At 32.4% G+C, this 23,507-nt stretch overlaps 1 protein-coding gene across 9 annotated transcripts in view; it reads left to right on the forward strand.

The window, feature by feature from the left end:
- The window catches only part of CACNA2D1 (calcium voltage-gated channel auxiliary subunit alpha2delta 1), a 494,087-nt gene that overhangs the window by 418,891 nt on the left and 51,689 nt on the right, over positions 1–23,507 (forward strand). For 4 of the 9 annotated variants that reach the window (XM_086696816.1, XM_086696812.1, XM_086696814.1 and 1 more), the window contains 9 exons: positions 3,696–3,774; positions 4,659–4,708; positions 6,111–6,200; positions 10,054–10,131; positions 12,164–12,238; positions 12,495–12,569; positions 15,626–15,682; positions 19,701–19,772; positions 21,384–21,455. In XM_086696816.1, the coding sequence (XP_086552942.1) occupies positions 3,696–3,774; positions 4,659–4,708; positions 6,111–6,200; positions 10,054–10,131; positions 12,164–12,238; positions 12,495–12,569; positions 15,626–15,682; positions 19,701–19,772; positions 21,384–21,455 (648 nt within the window). The remainder of the gene's footprint in view (positions 1–3,695; positions 3,775–4,658; positions 4,709–6,110; positions 6,201–10,053; positions 10,132–12,163; positions 12,239–12,494; positions 12,570–15,625; positions 15,683–19,700; positions 19,773–21,383; positions 21,456–23,507) is intronic. The other 5 variants (XM_086696817.1, XM_086696819.1, XM_086696815.1 and 2 more) reach the window with 3 other exon arrangements.

Here is a 23,507-nt window from a genome sequence, read left to right on the forward strand (position 1 = left end):
CGATATATACTGTACTGTTCCAACCCAGTCAAGTATTTATCCAATACTATCTTCCCATGTTACTTCTCTGATCTCCAGGATTATGAAAAATAATTTTAAGCCCATTTATGACTGAGTCATATATGACTCTCAAAGAAGCAAACGTTTTGAAACTTGAGCTTAACTAAAATCATCCAGATTAGTGAGGGAACATTTAACACATTTTCTAGCACTATTTCGCTTAGAAAGTTTCCAGTATGCATTTGTTACATGAATCTCATAGTGTGATTACAAATGTACTACTAGGCATGAGTAAAGAAATTTTTTCTCCACCAAAGTTGACTTTGCCTTGGTAGGCATGGTTTAAAGTAAGTAACTTGCTTGAGACTTTAGATGAAATAGTTAGCTTGTGCGACTACTCATTAAGTATTTTGAATGATTTTCTATGTCATTTCCTTGTTTTTAAATAGGACCATGTAAATATACTAATTAAAAACCCTAACAATAGAGATCTTTGAGAATGTGATTTAATTCTTACATTGGGCATATTTCAAGAAACTACTCTTGTTCGATTTCCCCAAATTTATAACTAAACAAGAACAATACCTTTGAAGAAGTGGAAAATGTCAGAGGAATAAAGGGACAGCCATCATCTCTGTGGATTTGGCATTAGGAATTTTAGAGTTACTTTATTCACTGTTCCACAGGGTGGCAGTAATATAGCACAGACTAGGAAGAACGAAACCATTTAAAATTCTAAGTGGAAAGTTAGGGTGCAAACGTAGTCTTTTAAGTTTCACGAGTTGATCGTGAACATGCACTGTAACATGTATACTGCACGTGTGTATGAAATCAGTGAAGTTAAAATTCTTTTCACATAACTTGGCAAAATGTGTAAAGCAAAACAAATGCAACAGGAGTGTGGCAGTTGGGATTGAAATAGTTTTTATGTTGGTTTGTTTTCACTGTTATATAAAGAGTTTAAAAGCTAGGGTGCTTTATATTGAATTTTTTCTCAACTAGGTGTGTATTTTTGAAATTAGAAAATTCTAAGCATTCTATAAAATCATTAAAATATATACAGTGCATGTGTGTGTGTGTGCACAATGTGTGTATCTACCAAGAGAAAAATAAGCATCTTAGGTATTTTCGAAAGATCTTGGAAATATAGTAATGGTAAGGCAGTTGCAGAAATTACAAAAAGAAGGTTGAATTTGTAGTTCTTAAGATTTTAGTGACCATTGGGAGGAAAATTTCAGAACAATGGTGTCTTTAACAAAGTCTACAGTAAGGCAAATAAAAATTAAGGAAAGGGGTACAGATTATAAATCTGTAATATGGGAATAAATCAGTCCGTTAAGGCCACTTTCAGTCAAATGGCTGAGGATATATGTGGAAAATGAACACAAAAGAGGCGCACACACACACACACACACACACACACACACACACACACACACACACACAAAATGTTTAGTGTGCTTTAAAATTTTACACCTCTACACCCAGCTCCAATTCTGAATTTCTTAATTTGGATGACTTCCCATATCTTTCTATGTGCAAACCTGGGGCTTAGGCAAAAGTTTTGGAATAAAACAAAGCAACAAGTATTTTGTTGTTTGGGGGAAGTTTTTGTTTTGTTTTTTACTGGTAGGTTTTTTTGGCTGAGTCGTGTTTATTTGGACTGTTTGATGAATTAGCATCAGTCAGAATTATGTGCTGTGTGTCTAAGTATAACCCCTATGTTAGTAGAAATGCTTACCTTCCAGGGATATAAATATAATAATTCATGTAGCCTTATTTTTTTTTTTATCTGAAAATACTTTGTGGAAAATATTTTACCAGAACACTGTTGTGGTAAGAGAGACACCAAGACAAAGCAGTGCTTTAAATTGAAAATTTGAGACATGCTTTCAAGTGTTCATTACGAAGGAGATCTCCCAAGTGCCTTCTGGAGCATCTGGGTTTTTTCCCTGAATTCATGTGACAATTGTTTGAGGTATAGCAGTTAAATTGAATTATCAGTCGGGTGGCATACCTGTTTACAAAAATATTTCCATTTAGGAGTAAGTTCAGCTACATAAGAAGTGACACTATATTGAAATATGAACTATATAGAGAGCCAAGAAAATAAATGTGCAAAATTTAAGAAAATGAAACTGTGACATTTTGAGGAATTGTGGGAGTGGAGGTAAATAGGTTCACCGACTTCTGTCAACCTAGAATGTGTCACTTGCCCTTAGAATTTGAGATGATTAAAATTCAGATGTGTCCACCAAATGGCTTCTCACATAACTAGCTGAGGCAAACCTGTGCAGCTTAAGGGTGGCTCACATAAAACTTTACAAGTGAAACAGCAACATCTCCCATGTACATTTTGGGGCAGGATTGTTATGAAGTGATCTCTGTGTGGCCACGACCAGTGGAGGAACAGAAAACAGATGTGAAGTCTCTTTTGAGATTTGTGCTCTGCAGTCATGTGCAAAGATGAAACAGGCAAAGCAATTAGAAAATGTCAGTTCAAACAGTCAATCGGCATGAATTAGAGAAAAGCTGTTAACATAGTTCAAACCAGAACATGAATTCATGGAAAAGTGATTTTCTGCATGTTTATCTTTAGAAAAGGCTAAAATGTTTACCTTAAAATACTGGTTTTCTTAGATTACTAAGTTGGTAAAAATCAATATATGCTAAATAGGCATTTTATTAAGTATTTGTGACATTGAATTTATCCTAGATTATTATAAAATTAGAGTATTTTATAATATAATGGCTTCCAGTAAATATTTAAATTCCTATAATTTAAAATCTACCTCAGTTGAATTGAATAGTTTTAAAATATTTACATGTATTGCATCACATTAGAAACAGCCAATATTTTGATTCTCTTTAAAAATCCTGGAAGCTTAACATAATTATTTATAGATGCTAGTCATCTTTGTAGAAAGTTAGTAATATAACCAATGTCACAATCCTATATGTATGTACTAAATATTTTCATGGTGTAGAGGTAGTTGAAACAATCACTAAGTATGATTGCCTTAAGCAACTAAAATTATAATGACCTCCTTTCTCTGTATGTTGTTTTAAACACATATTTATGAGGGGCACCTGGGTGGCTCAGTCGGGCAGGCAACTTTGGCTCAGGTCATGATCTCACAGTCCATGAGTTTGAGCCCCGTGTCGGGCTCTGTGCTGACAGCTCAGAGCCTGGAGCCTGCTTCAGATTCGGTGTCTCCCTCTCTCTCTGCCCCTCCCCCGCTCACGCTCTGTCTGTCTCTCTCAAAAATAAACAAACATTAAAAAAATTTTTTTGAACCCCACATATTTATGAAATGGGAATTACTATTTTTACTTATTATTTTTTGCAGTGGCTAGGGATGTGGATATGGTTTAACCAGGTGACACAGGTGTAGCTGGTTGGACCCAAAAGATCCCATTTCTGCTAATGAAACCTTAGTCATGATTCTGACATAGGATTGGGACATGGTGGGGGGCACCCAAGTGCCGTCTCAAATTTAGTAACTAAAGTCTGTGTTGAGTGTAGGTTATGTGGTTTCTGTCTGGTGACTTCCTGAAAGATTTACTGGCCTTCATTTTTCTTGTCCCATTAATTACCTGAAAAGCATGCTTTTATTTTTTGCTTGAGCTGTTTTGTGTTGCCATTTGGTTCCATTTTATGCAGCCTAACAGATCCCTCTTTTTCACTTCACCAGGTACGTGTATTCACATTTTCAGTTGGCCAACATAATTATGACAGAGGACCTATTCAGTGGATGGCCTGTGAAAATAAAGGTGACGGGTCTCTTTTCTCCACCACATTTATTACTAAAAAACAATTGATAGATGCTAGTTCTTCATCTTATCATTTAATATACAGTTGTAGCTAATGTTTATCAGAAGAGAAACAAGCCTAAGATGTTGAACAAATTTTCTATAGAGAACATTGACATTATGTGACAGTGTATAAAAATTCAGACATTTGATCATATGGTATATGTTATGGTATATTAATATCATTCAGTGTTTCATTTATAGATACTTAATGTTACTTATCAAGTAAATACTTATCAAATAAGAATGAAAGAATATATGAATTATATAAAAATTACATATGAGAAAGTGTGACATGTTTGTACATTTTTTCTAAGTGGTTAAGTTTTTTTTAATGTCTTCTTACACATTCCTAGGTAATTCAGATTTTGTGTAGTGAGTCTGTATTTCCCATATACACAGAAAACAAAACAAAACAAGATGGTATTTGACAAACTGATCATATAACAATAAAAAGAACCTCAGTTTATTAGGAAAGTCCTGTGTAGGCAAATATTTTATATGAATACAATAATTGTCAGATACCATTATCATGTATCTTTAATAATTTCTCCAATAATAAAAATATTTTAAATGATGCCAGGTTCCCTACTGTTTTATAGAAAAATCACAGTTATTTGATACAATTTAAGTTATGTAGCAGAGTTTGTCACAAAGCCTGTGCATTTGTTAGGGATATGCGTTAAGGAAACATTTTCCACATTCATCTATGATATTGGTATATTAGTATTTGTTGAATTCAAAGTGAAAAAAACATGGCCTTTTCTCCTCTGAAGCCAGAAAAAAATTTTGTGGTCATGTATTGTGATGTTCTCTCTCTATATAAAAATATGTATATGTTTCAGGTTATTACTATGAAATTCCTTCCATTGGAGCGATAAGAATCAATACTCAGGTATGATTACAAGTTATTACAAGTTTTAAATACAAGGTATTTAAAACTTGTTGAAATTATTCTCTCAAAGAATAAGATGTTTCTTTTCTGTTTTAAATATGTTCAATTGGAGAAAATAGGTGAAAATGAAAAAGTGATCCATAATATTTGTAATAAAATGATGAGTATCATGGTGATGTATATTGATTATTATTACATCAAGGTTCCCAGTGTTTTCAAATATGCAAAACTCAGGTGAAAAACTACATGTGTTCTTTTCAGATGTTAAAAACATCACAGAAAATAAGTAAAATGAAAATTTACTAGCAATCTCATTTCATTTAATTTGAACTTGGTCCCATTTCAGATCATTTAAGTGAGTTTCTTCCAGTTGCAGGTACCACAAAGAAAAGGAAGCAATAATTAATCTGAACAAATTATACCAGATTCTAATCAGAATTTAAATACTTCCTAAATAACCCCTGCAGATGTATCTACCTATGTAAAATAAACCTACAAGGTGCCTGGGTGGTTCATTTGGTTTAGTGCCTGACTCTGGGCTTTTGCCTCGTTTCATAGTCTCGTGGTTGTGAGATCGAGCCCTACATCAGGCTGCACACCCAGCATGGAGCCTGCTGGCTCTCTCAAACATAGTAAAATTACAACGAGGAGATAATTTTTCTACAACCATTCAACTGAAAATATGCCTGTTAAATAACTTCGTAGATTGAAACAACTAAGTTAATATAAATATATATTATTTTCAAGCATTCATAAGTTACAATTTAAAACCATTACTCAATTTTAAACATAACTGAAGATCCACAAAATAGACTAAGGCAAGATGTAGCACAAATAACATGGCATTTGTGGAACTGAATACTGACTGTGTTTTATGTTGAAACAGCAGCTGCACTAGAGTCTGATGTCTTATTTGGCACAGTGTTGCATTTATTTTTTGATATGTTTAAATGTAGTTTTGAATTTCAGCCAAACAGTCTGTGATATGAAAGCAAGTATGTGGCTGCTTTATGATTTCAAATTTGTGCACTTCCATCCAGTAAATCACAGAGCCTTAAATAGTTTAGATTAACATAAAACAATTCACAAGGAACGTATTTCACCTATCATTGGCTGTACCTCAGAAAAAGAATGTTTTGGTATTAAAAAAAAACGGGGGTAGATCTACTGTATAAATAATATGAGTTAAGTACTGTTGATTCAAAGTATGTAGACGTACCATTTATGGTATACCCAAAATAGCAATTAAATGATTATACACTTACTCCCTTAATAACTTTGATTCCATATTCATTTTTAACTCTAGATAATTTTCTTCTGTGGAGTTTTTTGTTTTTGTTTTTACTACGGCATTTCTTTTTTTCAACCCCCTAACCTTTTTTTTTTTTTCTTTAAAATATAGGAGTACTTGGATGTTCTGGGAAGACCAATGGTTTTAGCAGGGGACAAAGCAAAGCAAGTCCAGTGGACAAATGTGTATCTAGATGCACTGGTAAGAGATTGGCTTTTCAACCAAAGAGTGTCCTAACAAAAGCACACAGCTCGTTTCTGCATCTTTCTAGGTGACATTTATCTTTTCCAATTCATTAAGTCCTTTCTGAAAGTCCTTCTATCACACCCTTCATTGCTAGAATTTAGATAATAAAAACCTCATTTTGTCTAACCATACATGTAAAGTGTTAACTTTATTTTTTAGGTGATATGTTGAGAGTGTGGAGTTTCACAACTCAAATCTTGAATTTACAGGCATTTCAATAACTTTCTGAATTTTTATGTAAAAAAAAAAAAAACAACCCTAAAGTCAAGTGAATGAGTCCTTGCTACTGCAGACTTTAAGCAAAAATTTTGAAATATTTTAATAATAGACTTCAGTTGGCAGAAGCATGTATTGCCTCCACAACTCAAGCCAGACCCAACAAAGCTCAGAAGTACATGCAATTAAATAGGCAGATAATCTGACCCTACTCTGAAATCATCACGAACCTATTAGCCTCTTTATATATCATCTCTTGTTTGAGATTCAACCCCAGATTTTTATGGAACTAAGCCATTAAAATGATCACATGTGGTGTGATGTAACAAAAACATGTTAAGTTGTCCATTGTGAAACTCAAATTTTAATCTAAGTATCCTATCATATTTCAAAGCAGTGGTTCTGAACTGGAGGAGTTTTTGTCACTCATAGGTCATTTGGATACATCTATGGATATTTTCTGTTGTCGTGACTGGGATGGGCGGGGGTTGTTGCTGACATGTCATGGGTAGAGGCCAAGGAGGCTCCTAAATGTCATACGCCACACAGGACAGTCCCCTCACCCCATGCACATGCATACAACATACAACAAAGAATTATTCAAAAGATCATTAGAGCTGAAACTGAGAAAACTTGTCTCATGTAACTCCAACTTTCCTTGTATTAAAGTTGCAAATAGTAAATATCATGCTTAAGATATATACATATGCTTAATCTTGATGAGAAGACTTTATTAATGATTTGACTAATGTGTAACATACCACAGAGAACCAAAGTCCTAAGCCCTGAAAAGTAAATGCTGATTCACTAACCCTTTTTCCTCCTTGGAGTACAATTATATGCTGATACTACTTCCCTGAATGCAATCGTGACCCCAAAGGGCAACACGCAGTCCATTTACAATTACTTATCATTTGGTTCTTGTAAAATAAACATATACAGGAAGTTGGAAGAAAAATAGGCACTATTAACAGCAGCTTTGCACGCTAAGAAAGATAAAGTGAAGCTTGCTTACCTCAAATCCTAGCTAAAATTACTATCCAGTGTTCCTTCTTGACATCACATATTTATTTAAGGTCACATGGTCATCTAAAGCTATGGCCAAAATGTTTCATTTTTCCGAATCCATCACAGGACAGAGTATGATAGGAGGAGTCAATAATTATGCCCTGTAGGATTTCCTATGACCAGAAGTTCATTAACCAGCACGTCTACATTGTTGGTAAGGTTCTCACTGATAGCACAGATGACATTAGGAAGAGATTCTGGTTCTAAACATGCTGTTCTATAAGCTGAAACTAAATGTAAAGCAAGAAAAAAAAAAGAGGCACATGAATTGGCTAGTCAGGAGACACGTAGAGTATTCTTTTACCAACTTGAGAATGAAAAGTGATGGTCTTGTATTTCTAATTACTTGTCTGTAATCGCTGCATGTGGCAGATTCGCAATATATGCTGGTCAGTATATCTTGGTTACATTAAGAAAAAAAATGTAAACACGTTCCAAGACAAAATATAATGAAAAAAAAAATGAAAAGAACTCTGGAAATTCAGAAGAAAGAAGCCATATATTTGGGGGTGGTGTAGGGTGAGTTTAAAAGATGGTGACAGTTTAGCTGAACATATGAATCAAGGTAAAGTTTCTACAATTGGTGGGAACTAGTGAAACCACACAAAGAGGGTATAGTATGAGTTAGGCAAGGGCTGGGTATGTTGGAAAATGGTACCTCACTCACTTTGAGAGCTAATGGGAGTTAAGAACAGGAGCAGACTGGAACAATATTGTGGAGGGTTCATTTTATTTGGGAGATAAAGTGAGATTCTTTGGATAAAAAAAAGAGATAAAAAGAGTTGGAATCAAGAAAATATAAAAATACCAGATAAATTCCAGGAGGGCAGAAATCTTGTCTTATTTCTCTAAATTGTTCCCTAGGAATTTGTACAAATTTTTTGTCTGCTTAATCAATGAAGAAGGAAATGGAAATTGGGTACCAATAAGTTCATTGGTGATTTCATCTCCTATGTTAGAAGTCTAGTGTCTCATTTTAGGGCACATGTTACCATATTTAGAAGCACATTACCATACTCTGTAGAAATGCAAAGTGATGTGCAGAAAATGATTGCCTCATATACACTTTATAGTGTATCATGCTAGCTTTTTAAAACTATGCATTATAACGAATAGAAATCTCTCCAAAAGGAATATTTACTGAATTGTGTTTTGGAGTCCAGTTTTATGAGTTGTCTCTAATCTGATTTTATTGAGGTAGAAAGTTTTCATTGTGAATATGAATTTGCATTTTGAAGGATGTTTCCATTGTTGAATATTCGTGCTTAGAACTGAACAGAGAGCCCACATGTATATCATCATGCACCAATTATGTGTGGTTGATTCCTTAATTGTATTTGTCCCAAACAGTTTGGTATCTTGTTCTGGTGAAAGCCTCTCTCTCTGTTTGTTCTTCCTCTTTAAATTCAGTTCCCATTGTTTTGGGGTTTCTCACATGCACAATTATAAACTATTTCTCTGTGAAGCCAGGATGTTTCTGGAATTAGAACAAGGGTCATGAGATTTGGATTTGGGGTCATTATTCACACGATTACTAATATTTTCTCAGCAAATTTGAAATTTTTAATAATAATTTTTAAATTATTTTAAAGTGTGATTTTTTTTGAAAATGTAGTTTTGACATGAAATAATGGTAAATAAATATATAATATATATATGGTAATAATGGTAAATAAATATATATACATATACATATATGCATATATATATATATATATATATAATGGCTGCAGATAGCAGTAATAAAAAAAACAAAAACAAAAACAAAAAACCCTCTGATTTGAAAATCGCCTTATTTCAACGAATCTCCATGGGTTCATTTAATATTTGAAATGATCAACATGCTGGATGACACTAGGTCATTACTTTTGTTAGATTAAACTGCTTTATGACCAGACTATTGCATTTGATGCTTACAGTTAGCTACATTATTTGACTTTGTCAAAAAATACTATTTGTCTTAGAGGGTGTTTAGAAGCATTATTGCTTGTTTAGAACAACATAGTATTTACCAGATGATTGCAGATGTGATATTGATAACTTGTTTCTTCTCTTTATTCTGCTATACATTTATGATTTAACATGAAGCCTTTGGCTTAGGGCATGAAAAAATTAAGAATGAAACTACACAAAGGAAGGCAAACAAATTATATAACAATATTTTCATATCACTCTGTTCATGGAATCCCTGTGAACAAAAGAGTGGAGGGGCAGGGTTACTGAAATATTTAGTGTAATTTGAGTTTTTATAATTTTAAGTTATTTGCAGTGCTCTCTCAGACTATTATTGTAGAGGTTGTGGGCTTCAATAGCTGCCTAATAGACTCTCATTATTTCTCAGATGTTTTAATTGATTTTTTAAAGACAAACATTGTGAAAAAGCTTTCAAAATCATTTACTAGGTATTTGTGTCTCTTTATAATGTAACCATAAAATGCAGTGTCAAATACCAAAGACTAATTCAGAATGACAAAGTTTAAATTTTAAGTCTAATTTGCCTTTTTCTTTCTGAATCTATTTTTAGGAACTAGGACTTGTCATTACTGGAACTCTTCCGGTCTTCAACATAACTGGCCAAGTTGAAAATAAGACAAACTTAAAGGTTAAAAGTTAATTGATAAAATTAATAATAATAAATGATAAACTGTGACGTCAAAGCTCAGTGTGGATAAGATATTTCTATAAGGAAATACATAGAATGTAACTGTCTTGTGAGACCAGAAGTAAGAGGCAACAGCTGCCTATGTGATAACCACCTGGGAAAAAGGAAATGCAGGTCAAGTTCTCTGATTCCCCAGAGTCAGGATTCAACATAACTCTGTTTAACTATGAACTGATGAGAACACAAGTTCAGTCCCTGGGAGTAATTACATGACAGATGGGCAATACTATTGTGTGCACATTTTTTAAATGTATCTAAGATATCCATGGAGCTCAGAAAGAAAAATCCAAAGAACAAAACCATGGTAATGTTCGTCTCTGGTGTATGTATGTATTTTTATTGAAACATTCCTCCTCCAGCTCCCATTCAGACAGCAGTTTTTGTTTTGTTTTGTTTTTAAATCATCATGTAACTTAAGCATCTGATATAAAATGAATAGCTCTCAAAAAAAATATTTTTAAAAAATGAAGAGCTCTATTTTGTTTTCTGTTTTTTAAAGATTGAAGAAAAATACTACATGAGTGTCATAAAAATGTTGACTTCTGCAGCACTGGAAATATTGTCAATGCAATGAGATGCTACCAACTTAAAAATTCTGAAAAATTTTACTTGTTAGATTCCACTCATTTTTAAAATACTTTTGATTTTAAAGTAGGGTTGCATTCCTATTTCTTAAATTGCATCAGAAAGAATTTTAGATTGCGGGACAAGTTAAGAATTTTTTTTTTTTTAAACACTATATATTCATTTTAGGCTTTGTTTGACATTCCAGACTGGAAGGGGATTTATTTCCAGTTTATGGCATAATGAAGTCTGTTGCACTTACTATTTGTTCAGTTATTATAAATTTCAGTTGAACTCTTTTATAATGTGGCCATCAAAAATGTAAGTTTTTTTTTTTTTTTTTTTTTTTTTTAAGTTTCTTTATTTTGAGGGGGAAGGGGAAGGGCAGAGAGAGAGAATTCTAAGCAGGCTCCTTATGGTCAGCACCGAGCCGTATGTGGCGCTCAAACCCATGAATCGTGAGATCATGACCTGGGCCAAAATCAAGAGTTGGATGCTTATCTGACTGAGCCACCCAGGGGCCCCAGGAACCCATTGTCATTCTAAAAGATCTCTGGGTTCTAAATAATTTAACCCATAAAGGAGTAATTCTGTAACTATTCAGATGGACTAAGGGATTGCTTTAATTTGGAGGGTTTGCTGAGACCAGAATTGGTCCATGACAAAAGAATATAGTTGATATAACTTTCTCACTGTTTGTGCACCTACGCAAAATTTATGGTGTTCTCATGATAACTATTGAATGGATTTTATAATTTTCGTTGTAACATTTTAATTTCTTTTTTAGTTTATATAATTCTATTTAAAACTGAAATTCCTGATTCTAAATTTTAACACCATTTTCGTCTTTAATGTCCCTGAGAAGATTATGATAGCAATTTGCCACATAGCCCTTGTTGACTTGCAACTAAAGCTTGGATGCCCATGTTTGGTATCTCTCAAACACACATACAGCTACAACTGACTGTACAGTAGCAATTAAATATTAGAGATAATGAGTACAAGGGGCATCAAATAAATTTCCTGGGGCACCTGGGTAGCTCAGTAGGTTAAGTGTCCAACTCTTGATTTCAGCTTAGGTCTTGGTTTAAGGGTTGTGAGTTCGAGCCCCATGTTGGGCTCCATGCTGAGCATTATGTCTACTTAAAAAAAAAAAACAAAAAACCCTACATTTTCTATTTTAGCCACAGTCATCAGGATTTCATTTACAATGATAAAGTCCTGGGTAAACAAAGGTGGGAATCATTGTAAATTGGTATCAAAAGCTGTTTCACCCTTAAAAATGTTTAAGCTAGATTGGAATATAACTATTGTCAAGCAAAAGGATGAACATATATAATAATTGTGTAGAAATATGTGCATTTTTTTAATCCAAAATAGACTACCTTTTTGCTATCTTTTATTATAGAACCAGCTAATTCTTGGTGTGATGGGGGTTGATGTATCTTTGGAAGATATTAAGCGACTAACACCACGTTTTACAGTAAGATGAAATTTACTCTTTGGGTATCTTTTTATTTTAGAGCTCTGTACTAATTTAGCTGTCTATAAAACATTTAAGTAATCCTCAAAAATCATGTAGTTAACTTACCGAATAAACTAAATGTTAAGGTCTTTAAAATAATATAAAGATACTATGCTGTCTTTCTTCATTGCTTTAAAATGTGTTAAGAATTTTTTATCTTTAAAGAATGTGATTTCTGACTGTGACCCAGGGATTTTTAATTTTTTTTTTCCAGCTCTGCCCCAATGGCTATTATTTTGCAATTGATCCTAATGGTTATGTTTTATTACATCCAAATCTTCAGCCAAAGGTATGTATATAATTTGTTTACAGTGATTAATGCAATTCTGTAAAATTAATGGTTAATGCTCTTAATAGATTGGTCATCTTTAAATTCATTATATAGCACTAAATATAAAGGAACATTAGGTCTGTAATGTTAATACATGACAAGACCACAGTTTATAATATATGAAAGTGTGAAAGCACTATTCATTTTCTCTTACCAATTTAGTTGTCCCATATTCCTATGGAATATTTAACCAATATTCACAACTCAAAGACAGCCATTATCGCCCCATGCCTGAGTTCACACATCCCCTTGGGATTTTGATTAAGGCTGTAAGGTAGTGAGGAGATTGCCCCAGATGGGTGTGAACCTGATAAATAAAAGTAATGTTCTTCTATGCACAGATTATATTTTCCATCACCCTTTTTTCTAGTAATTATCTCTCTTTTTCATCTCCCAAAGTGCTTTTTTCTTTCTACTTTTGAGCATGCTTAAAAAAATAGGAATGAAATTCAATAAGTACAACTCCATGGGATGAGCTTCAGAACTGGGAGGTGTTTATTAATCAGGGAGTTATCAGAAAGTGACAAAATCACATAGATGAACTTTTTATTCTAATCTCTATGCTAAGATATGAAATATTTTCCTAAATGTCTTATCCAGCTTCTTTCACTTTCCATTAGTGCTTCACAGGTATGATGAAATATATTTATCTGGAAATAAAAACTGGCAAAATCATATTACATAATTGTAAGTTATGAGCATCTTCAAGTTGTTGCTTAACTTTGGAGATAACACTGAAGATACTTTAACCCATGCTAAAGGGAAATACATCCAGATTTAGTCATACTATCTTCTTTCCCTTGGTCACGAATAGTTAATGTTAGTGATATCTTTGGACATACACAAGTATATTCATAAACACACATACATTTAATGTTGAGTCATTTAAATACCTTTCAAATCAATGATAATTAAGAACCATTGATATTGAATGCAAAAACGTACTAAGTGGTTGTAAGAAATGTGATGATTTTAAAAGTTCACTTGGGAATTTATTTCCATATAAACTCCATCATGATCTAAATATTAGCTAATCAAATGTAGCTGCCTCTCATTCTGCACTATATTTAAAGTGGTTATTTTATTATAAAAATGGTATAGACATTTCTCCCCATTATCATTAGTCTATCACAGGCCTTTATAAATATGTCCTGTTAAGTTCCTCTTAATAGAGTTATTTATGATTAGCCTAATATTCTATGATTTTGTCACAGTTGAAAATTTGTATCTTTTTAAATATTTTTAAGATTTTTTTAAAAATTTGCAATGCCATTGTTTGGTTTTTGTATATCCAATATATTTTAATTTACATTCCCACAACTGAAGTGATTTAAAAGCAGTAATAATGTAATGTGTTGAAAGGTGTGAAGGATCCCCATTTTTATGATTGTAGCTCTTAACCCCTTCTCCAAAAGGAAGTAAAATATATCACAGACAAAATAATAAAGAAGAATAATGTACATACATTGTATATAAATCTATCATTTAAAGGCAATAATTTGAAAAAGGTTTTCCCCCTTTTATACATTCTTCTGATAACCACTATTTACATAGAAAAATTTTACTACTATTTGATGTTAACATCTATTTGTCTCAGATTTGGAATAATTTACTAACACTCATATAATTACAACAAAAATATAAATTCTATAGAAAGCATTATTACAGCCCAGGTGATTTTTTTTTTTTTTAGGACTATGTTAACTTTTCATATTTTTACATAGGAAATTATTAGAAGCAAGTGTGCAACAAAGATATTTAGAAAATACTATTTTACAAAACCATTAAAATACGTTTGAACGATTGATGTGTTCTTTTCTCTGAAATTTATGCTTGTGAATTAAATATGCTTGTGAATTCTCATCATTAGATTAAACATTATTTGTGTTTTGTGGGTGATGGTGCATGCTTTGCAGGTAGACCAAAGAACTGCATAAAAGGATGATAGAGTATAAGACATCTTGTTTGTTTTAGAAATTGACAAGTACAAAGGACAGATATGGTAACCACTAGTATACTAACAAAATTATTCTCAGTGCTTTCATCAGAAATTTACCAGTAGAAATAAAGGAAGATAATGCTGTTCCATAATTCCCCCCCCCCTTTTTTTAAATAAGGTCATAGTCTAGTGTTATTGCAAGTATTCTTTGTTGAATGCCTTGTGTTTTCTTCCTGAAATTATAATCTTAAGTTATTTCAGTACAATTTTGTAGTTTGTAGAAGTCAGTATGAGTATCCTTCAAGAAGGCTAGAATCTCAGGAAATAAAGTAGTTATAAACCTTTTACATATCTAATTTTCTAAGCAATCATTGCTAATCTCCTCATGTCTCCACCATGACCACATTTGACAAGTACTGGATTATGTATCCTGCTTTATTCCAAAATGCATTTTACATTTCTTACTTTTTGTTTCATAAAAATAACCAGATTGGGTACACTTCTAAGATACTTTATTTGGGTCAATCTTAGTAAATATTTATTGTATAGGAAGTTTTGCATAATCCACACTTTAGAAATCAACATTTAAAATAAATCTACAGTGTTAGGATTAAATTCTCCTTTAGTTCCACAGATACAACATTTGGTAACACTTGAGAAAACAAAGCCACAAATTTTAAGGGTTTAATGTTGACACTTCTCAATGTCTTATAATAATTATATTTTAACACATTTGAATCATGTACATTCTAAAATCTGCAGGATTTTTTTTTGAATCAGCATTAAAGTTGTCTGAGACAAAATACTTTTCTCACTTTCCAAATATGTACTTTTTTAGGAAAAAAGGAAGATACTAAAATATGCTTCTAAACAATTTTTTGAATACTTTTACTAGCATAACATATTTTATACACCACCAGTATTTTGAAACATTCATTTTATTTGTTGACATGTCATGAACTCTGTGATACCTGCTGCTGATCAAGGAAATATCTGATCAAAATTGATTGTAGGATAGAAGCCTTACCTGTGTTGAAATGTAGCATGATGAATTACCACCTTTCTGTTGCTTCAGCCTATTGGTGTAGGTATACCAACAATTAATTTAAGAAAAAGGAGACCCAATGTTCAGGTAACTGCGAATGAAGTTAGCAGTGGCTTCAAATACGCTAAATCAGAGTTGAGATTAAGCTTCTCTTCCTAAAGCATCTGATTAATTCTGCCTTTCCTGACATCAAGCTTCCAGAGCATGAGTTGGAGATGAGCATCGTTTCTCAAACTGGAGCAAAAGCATTATTAATGATGGCAGGGGGTATGCATTTGCTAACTTAAGATTGCTAGCAAATTATGTAATGTCGTTAATCAGAACAACTATAATGACATGGCTTCTAAAAGTAAATTTGTTATTAAAATTGTGAAATTAGTGTCCCATCCATGTTTTCCTAACAAGTGCTTGTAAAATTAACTTCAAAGTGGAAATAAAAAGACAGTTCTGGTGTGATAGTTTCTGTAAACCATACATTGCAGGCCAAAATTTCTTTGAATTTCTAAAGTGTGTCTTAGGATTAGAGGTTAGAGAAACTTCCCTTAAGCTAATTAAAAATGCCCAGAATTGCAAATAAATATTGTAAATTGTTATTGCCTGACAAGTTCATTGCAAAATCTTTTCGCTTTTGTCAACAAAATTTAAATGTTACTTTATGTGTGCATATTTCTATAATTACATTAAAAATAATCGGTAGAGAGGATACTTCCTACAGTTTAGTACAGTACAGTATGAGAATTGTTACAGTTACAGAATTTCATAATTCCAAAGGAATTTCAGTATGATTTAATGTTTTATATGTAATCCTATCATTGCTCTAAAAAAAGTTAGTGGCATTATTATGGACAGGTAGTATGATATTGAGAAGATATTATTAAACTATTTTACCCCATTCAACCTCATTTTACTTTAACTTCTTCATTGGAAAAGTAGGAGGATTGAATAATGGTTGTTGTTGTTTTTTAATTTTTTTAATGTTTATTTATTTTTGAGAGAGAGAGAGAGAGCCTGAGCATTAGCAGGAGAGGGGCAGAGAGAGAAAGGGAGACACAGAATCCGAAGCAGGTTCCAGGCTCCGAGCTGTCAGCACAGAGCCCTATGCGGGGCTCGATCCCATGAGCTGTGAGATCATGACTTGAGCCGAAGTCGGACGCCCAACCGACTGAGCCACCCAGGTGCCCCTGAATAATTGTTTTTTAACCTACGTGATATATTCCCCTAGGAAATTAAATATATATATATTGATCTACAGCTCCATCTCCTGAAAATTCTGAACTGATGTGACCAGGGATGGGACCCAAGTTAATAAATAGTATTTCAAGCTTTCCAGGTTGTTCTAAAGTTGCAGAGCCACTGGATTAAAAGAAGCTTCAATTTTCTTCTAGCTCTAGAACTCTGTGCAATCTGAACTTCATGTTGTTGCATCAGTCTTCATATCTTTTATGACTCCTGTAGAGGTTAAAATGAAATTAGTGTCTTTTCTTGATTTATTAAATTGTCTCCTGTTACTCTTCTTGCATGCTTCTTTTTGTGTATTATCTTAAATTATACTTTTTGCATTCATGTATATCCTAGCAAATTTTCATTTTACAGTACTTTCAAATGTTGCATGTAAATGTTATAATATAATTTGAAAATAAACAACCTGAAAAATGGTTTGTTTTATTTTTACTTTCTTTCTAAGGAAACCTCAAATGGCAAACTAGCAACCATACAAGACTTTAGAATTTTAGGAATATTTTTTGAACTATGTAATATTTTTAATCATCCTAAGCACTAATTATTTCTATTTAAAATCTGTTTAAAGGCATTCTGCCTTTTAGTTCTACAAATGTTGTTGTCTTTATGTCAGCCGATACTAAAATTTTACACATGAAAAGTGTTATATATTTAAAATATCAAACAAAAGCATTAGGAATGAAGGAACTGGATTCCAGCTCTCAAAGTTCACTTGGTGCTTTTTTATTATAAATTTCTGCTTTTGAATTTTTCAATCATTGTGCCTATGATGGGTCTTTTAAAAATGGTCAGCTAGATTGCCATTTAAAAAGTACAAGTTTTGCATTGACATTTTGCTTTTACGATTTCATTTTCTTCTCTGTGTCTTTATATGTTGGATTGGGACATGATCTTCATATTGCCAATTCTTCCCGATAATGCCTCCGCCATGCATGCTGTTTGGGTCTGGTCATGCTATGCATTATCCATTGCATGTAAGATAATATTCTTATTTATGTTTATATTTTATCATTTTGATTATGTTGACTTTGTTTTGCAGTGAGTATGTTAAATTTTTAATGCTGTTATGGTGTTTGTGTGAAGAGGATTTATTTCAGGGAACTTTAAAGAAGCAATTCTGAATTATATTTTCCAATTTAGAGTATCCTTTTATTAGTGACATTCTTGGTTCATTTTTTTAAACAAAGGATTAAAATTATTTTCAATATTGATTTTTATTTTATCTTTATGAATTATGTTACATTTCAAATGAATATTTGCTTCTGAGGCAATATATTGCTATCTAAACAATGGTCAGTATTATCACCTATTAAGCAGTCTAATAGTCATTTGTAATATTCTAGAATCTTCTGATTCCAGACATCAAGCTCATGAGAAGTGTATATTTTTTAAATAAAAGCATGAGACACAGTTGAGATTATTGTTTTAATTTGCCTTTAAGAGTATCCATTCATCAAAACCCATAGGAATCATAAACTGTCATCATTTAAATGGAGTTATATCTTGAAAGAAAGCATTTTTGTCATAATTATAAAATAAATGCACGCCATATATAATGTCATTCAGCATTGAAGTTAGTGTTTATTTAATTTATTTGAATTATTGTTATTATTTTGGGTAGTCAGTCCAAACTGTTTAATTAAAATAGTGATAATCTCGTTCAATTGATGGTCCAAAAAAATAAAAAATAAATAAAATAGTGATAATCTGAATGTATTTTGGAAGAGCCTGTGAATCTGAAATCACTAAAATTCCAGTGACCTTGCACTAATACAGCATAATTTATATTTATTACTTCTATCTAATTAATTTAGTCCAAATTAAAAATCCAGTTTCTAAAATCATTTAGTTGTAAAATTATCGACACCTATTATGATTTGATTATTCAAACAAACTTTGATAATCTATTATGGCACGTTACATTCTTAGCATTGTTATAAAATAATCAGTGTATTTTTTTTATCAAATAGCTAAATAAGTCTTCATTTTATGATTGAGAAAATTTTTAAATGTCATATGAGGTAAACTTGCCAAGCTAACAGTTTTATTTGACATAGTTATAGAAATAAAGAGTATGCCTTATTCCACAGTTAATTTTACTTATTCACACGAGCAAGAAGAAGCAGTAGGAGACATTAAAGCGAAAACCATATCTAGTGAACCCAAGGATTAATATTCTAGTTAGATTTTAATTACAATAGGTAATCTTTATTAAAGTCCTTATGACTTGACCACGTATTTTATCTTATAAAATTTACTTAATTTATTAAATTCAAATGTAAAATTTCTAAGATTCAAATATATAAAGCAAACTTGCATCTTTATGCATCTTAAGAAGAGTATGTTTAGAATAGTTAGTTTTACTTAGCAAATTCAAAGTTAGTTTTTAAAACATTTTCCCTCATTTCTTACTTTTTATAGAACACAAGTAAAGAAACGTATATCACTTAGATGTTACCTTTGTTTTATTGCCAAGTATGTTATCCACATGGCTTCATTTTGTTCCTTTCCCATCCTATGTAAAGGAAAAAAGTTTCAAGTAGATCTTTGATTGTCATATTCACATGGAACTTGTAATTATAAATGTAGTATCTAACATACCACTCGAAATGAGACTGTCTTCAGTTGGTGGCAAATTAAAATTTTCTTGCTTCACTGAAGCTCAAGCCCCTACTCTATTATTATCTTAAAATACATGTATGCAAAACAATATATCTTTGTATAACTGTTTTGTCAGCCGTTTAATACACCTTAGGTAAGTAACTTGTATGTAATTATTTTTGTGTTTGAATATACATTGAACTGTTTACGTACAACATCAGTTTTCAATGTCATATATGCTTAATTATTATTATTTTCTCTGTAGAACCCCAAATCTCAGGAGCCAGTAACTTTGGATTTCCTTGATGCAGAATTAGAGAATGACATTAAGGTGGAGGTGAGTATGTGCCTGATCAGGTCAGATCCTGGGGTTCATTCATTCCACAGTATCTGTTGAGCCGTGTCATTGTGTTATCTTCTCTCCTAGATCCTGTCCACACAATGGTGAATGTTGTTTGTCTTTAAAATTTCTAGGGGTGGGATCTCTTATGCAAATGATCATATGAAAAGGAATGAGTATTTTTAGTTGGGTGTGACATTAGTTTCTTTCTTTCTTATCCCATAGTTAGAGGTATTTTAAGTATTTCAATACAAATAGAACTTACAAATTGCAATAAACATCGCAGAGATGGAGGACATTGCTACAGAGCTAAAAGAAAAGTTGGAGGGAATCTAACCATCCAGCCACCCAGTGAGCAATGTGAAGGGCAAAGCAGCCATGTTTGTCTTTGTATACTTAAGCCAGAAACATTTCTATTTTATTTCAAAACTAAAACTGCATGCCATTTCCTCTGAGAGGGTCTTCCTTAATAATAAGGATAACTAATAATAATATTTATTAAGTACATAATATGTGTCAGTCATGGATTCTCATCAGCCTTTGAAATAGGTGCTATTATTATATTATCTTTATTTGTTGAACTGAGGATAGATTTTAGGTCCAGAGAGGTTAAACAGCTTGTCTCATCAATCAGCCAGTAAGTAGCAGGACCAGCATTTGGATCCGGCTTTTGCGCTTCAGAGCAAAGATTTTTAAGATTCTTTTATATGGATTAACTTCTCCTCTCATCTATGCAAAGGCCACCATATTTCTTTGAGAATTTGTCGTGGTGTGTTTTTTTTTTTTTTTTTTTTTTTTTTTTTTTTTTTTTTTTTTAATTTTTTTTTTCAACGTTTTTATTTATTTTTGGGACAGAGAGAGACAGAGCATGAACGGGGGAGGGGCAGAGAGAGAGGGAGACACAGAATCGGAAACAGGCTCCAGGCTCCGAACCATCAGCCCAGAGCCTGACGCGGGGCTCGAACTCACGGACCGCGAGATCGTGACCTGGCTGAAGTCGGACGCTTAACCGACTGCGCCACCCAGGCGCCCCTGTCGTGGTGTGTTTTAATAGGCACTTGCTTTATGCGTTTTACACATTGACTCCCTCACTGTAGAACAATAGAATGTAATTATTCGTTATTATTACCCAAGACCAAGACATAGTGCTGGGATGTCTTAGGTGATCAATGAATGTTTGTAATAAAGTGTTTTCAGGTGATAGAACAGGATCATGTAATAATAAAGAGCATGGTCGTTGGGACTCTGATGCCGCTGAGTGACTTTAATATTATTTAACCTATTACATCTCACAATCAGTCTCATAAAGTAATCGACTATTCTTTCATTAGTTGTATTTTAAAAATTAAGGGGTGGCTGAAGATAATTAAGGATACCTTTATTATTTTAAAATATGTAAAATGACTGTAACGTGGTAACTTAAAAGAATGTGGTAACTTTTTAAAAGAATATTCCCAGAGAAAACTACAACTACTGGTACAAACAGCCTATTTTTATTCAGTCTCTTGTAAAATAAGGTATAAACCTTGAAATATCGATACTTTAATAGTCGTATTATGGTAGTCACTTGAATACGTGCAATAAAGTGATTCTTTCATCTTCCCTTAGATTCGAAATAAAATGATCGATGGAGAAAGTGGAGAAAAAACATTCAGAACTCTGGTTAAATCTCAAGATGAGGTAAGGATTAAGTCAGGCTTATTAAACAAAACGTATATATACATAATTATATTGGTAGCTTATCTTTTGTATTAAAGCAGTATTTATAAAACAGATGTCTCAAGTAAACATTTTTTAAGGTCTTCGCTGGAAGAGTATTTTTAATAATATTTTTAACTCTTTTTAATTTTTCTAAAGCATGTTGCTTTAAGTTTCTTGATGCTTTACATTAATAACAATATATTTTTGAAAATTATATTTCATGTCTCCATTTTTTATCATCTTAGGAAATAGAACACAATTTAATGTTGTGCCATGTTCTTAGCCATTTCATCATGCAGAATTGAAGAAAATATGTAATAGCTGTGTTACATGATTTCTACATGCAGATCTTCTAATTGTTGGGTTCCATATATTATTTTGTTTGGTGTTTTAATTATTTACTTTTGTGTGTGTGTGTGTGTGTGTATCTTCCATCACTATTTATGCACTTTATGATTGCCTTGCATTTAAATCTGAAACTAAATCAAGAGATAACCCAACTACACCCATAAATCACTGGTACAAATAAGTAATAAACTCATATTGTTTGATACTGATGTGGAGGAACTATGTATATGAGCAGTGTGTCTATCCATTATCAGTCACATGTGGAGTAAATACACAGACATTCACATATTTGAGTATTTAAAAAATATATGGAATCCAGAGGCTTTGGAGCCTGGAAATTTAAGTGTATGTATATAACTTACATCCTTTTCCTCACATTGTTATCCTTTTTAAATGTATACATTTCTTGAATTCCTCAGCAGATCTTTGTCTAGGGTGGAGCTAGGATCCAAATGGGATCATTCATTAGCAGGTGGCTTTTCTCACTTAATACCGTTAGGAGTCCCCAGTACCAGAAGACAGGAGGACGTATATATCGATTGCAGTCATTGTTGAAATGTCGATTCTCTTTACTTAGACTTTAGCCATACTCGTGACCCGCTTACTCCTCGAGGAAAGATGTAAACCATTCAACAATTGTGCCAACTTTTCCATGTTGTTCTGCCAACGAGAACTCTTTGACCTACACATTCTATCCTCAAGTTATACATTAATTTTATTTGTTTTGAGTCACCTTGATATTTTCCCAGTTTGCCATATTTTTTGCCATATTTTTTATAATATGAAATATGTGAACATTATTTTTTTTTAAGAATTTTACTAGTCTAAAAACCTCATAATTCCTGTTCTTCCTGCCTCTGTCCTCTACACACATACAGTAAATCATAGGAATATTTGATGTATGGAGACAACATGAATGGTTGTTACAAAATGAATCTGGCATTATGCATTTACTTTATTCTCCCAAATTAGTTTTAAGACTTAGATACTTTCATTTCATCAATAAATTATAGAAAATAATAGTATTTAGTCCAGCGGTCAGTTAAATTCGACAGTGATTTTAAAGTGATTAGTGTATTGCCGAACACCAAGTAACATTTCAGTGAATATTACTGTTCTGATGAGGATAATAAAGCTGGAGATAACTAAAACAAATGTAAAGATGCATAATAGCCATCACTATACCTAATGGAAGAAAGAATGATAATTTCTTTACTAGTATTCCATAGTGACCTATGAACAATTCTATATCCATCAAGTTATTTTCCTCTGTACTTCCTTTCCCTGGTGGATTTCATTTTTTTTCTAACCTTCAGTGGTACTAAGTAATTCGTCTCTTATGCTAAATACTGTAATAATGGCTTAATAAGAATGATAATATCCTAATCATACATTTGGATGTACAAACAGTACATTGCTGTCCTGATATTACCAGTTTCTTATAAATGCTGTCTAGTATGGAAATATCTGAGGCTTCTTTAACATATCCTAGTCCTATTTTATTATTAAAATTGTATTTTAGAAAATGTTTCCAATGTTTTGACGTTTATAATTCAGCATGAATTACTAATATTTTGCACTAAAAAGACTTTAAAAGTTATGATGCAGATGTTTATGTTTGTGCTAAAATTTTGCTTTACACACACACACACACACCCATAACAGAACAAATAAATGTAGACT

This window comes from Puma concolor, chromosome A2 (genome assembly GCF_028749965.1).
Source record: "Puma concolor isolate L17-30 chromosome A2, mPumCon1.1.hap2, whole genome shotgun sequence".
Classification (NCBI taxonomy): domain Eukaryota; kingdom Metazoa; phylum Chordata; class Mammalia; order Carnivora; family Felidae; genus Puma; species Puma concolor.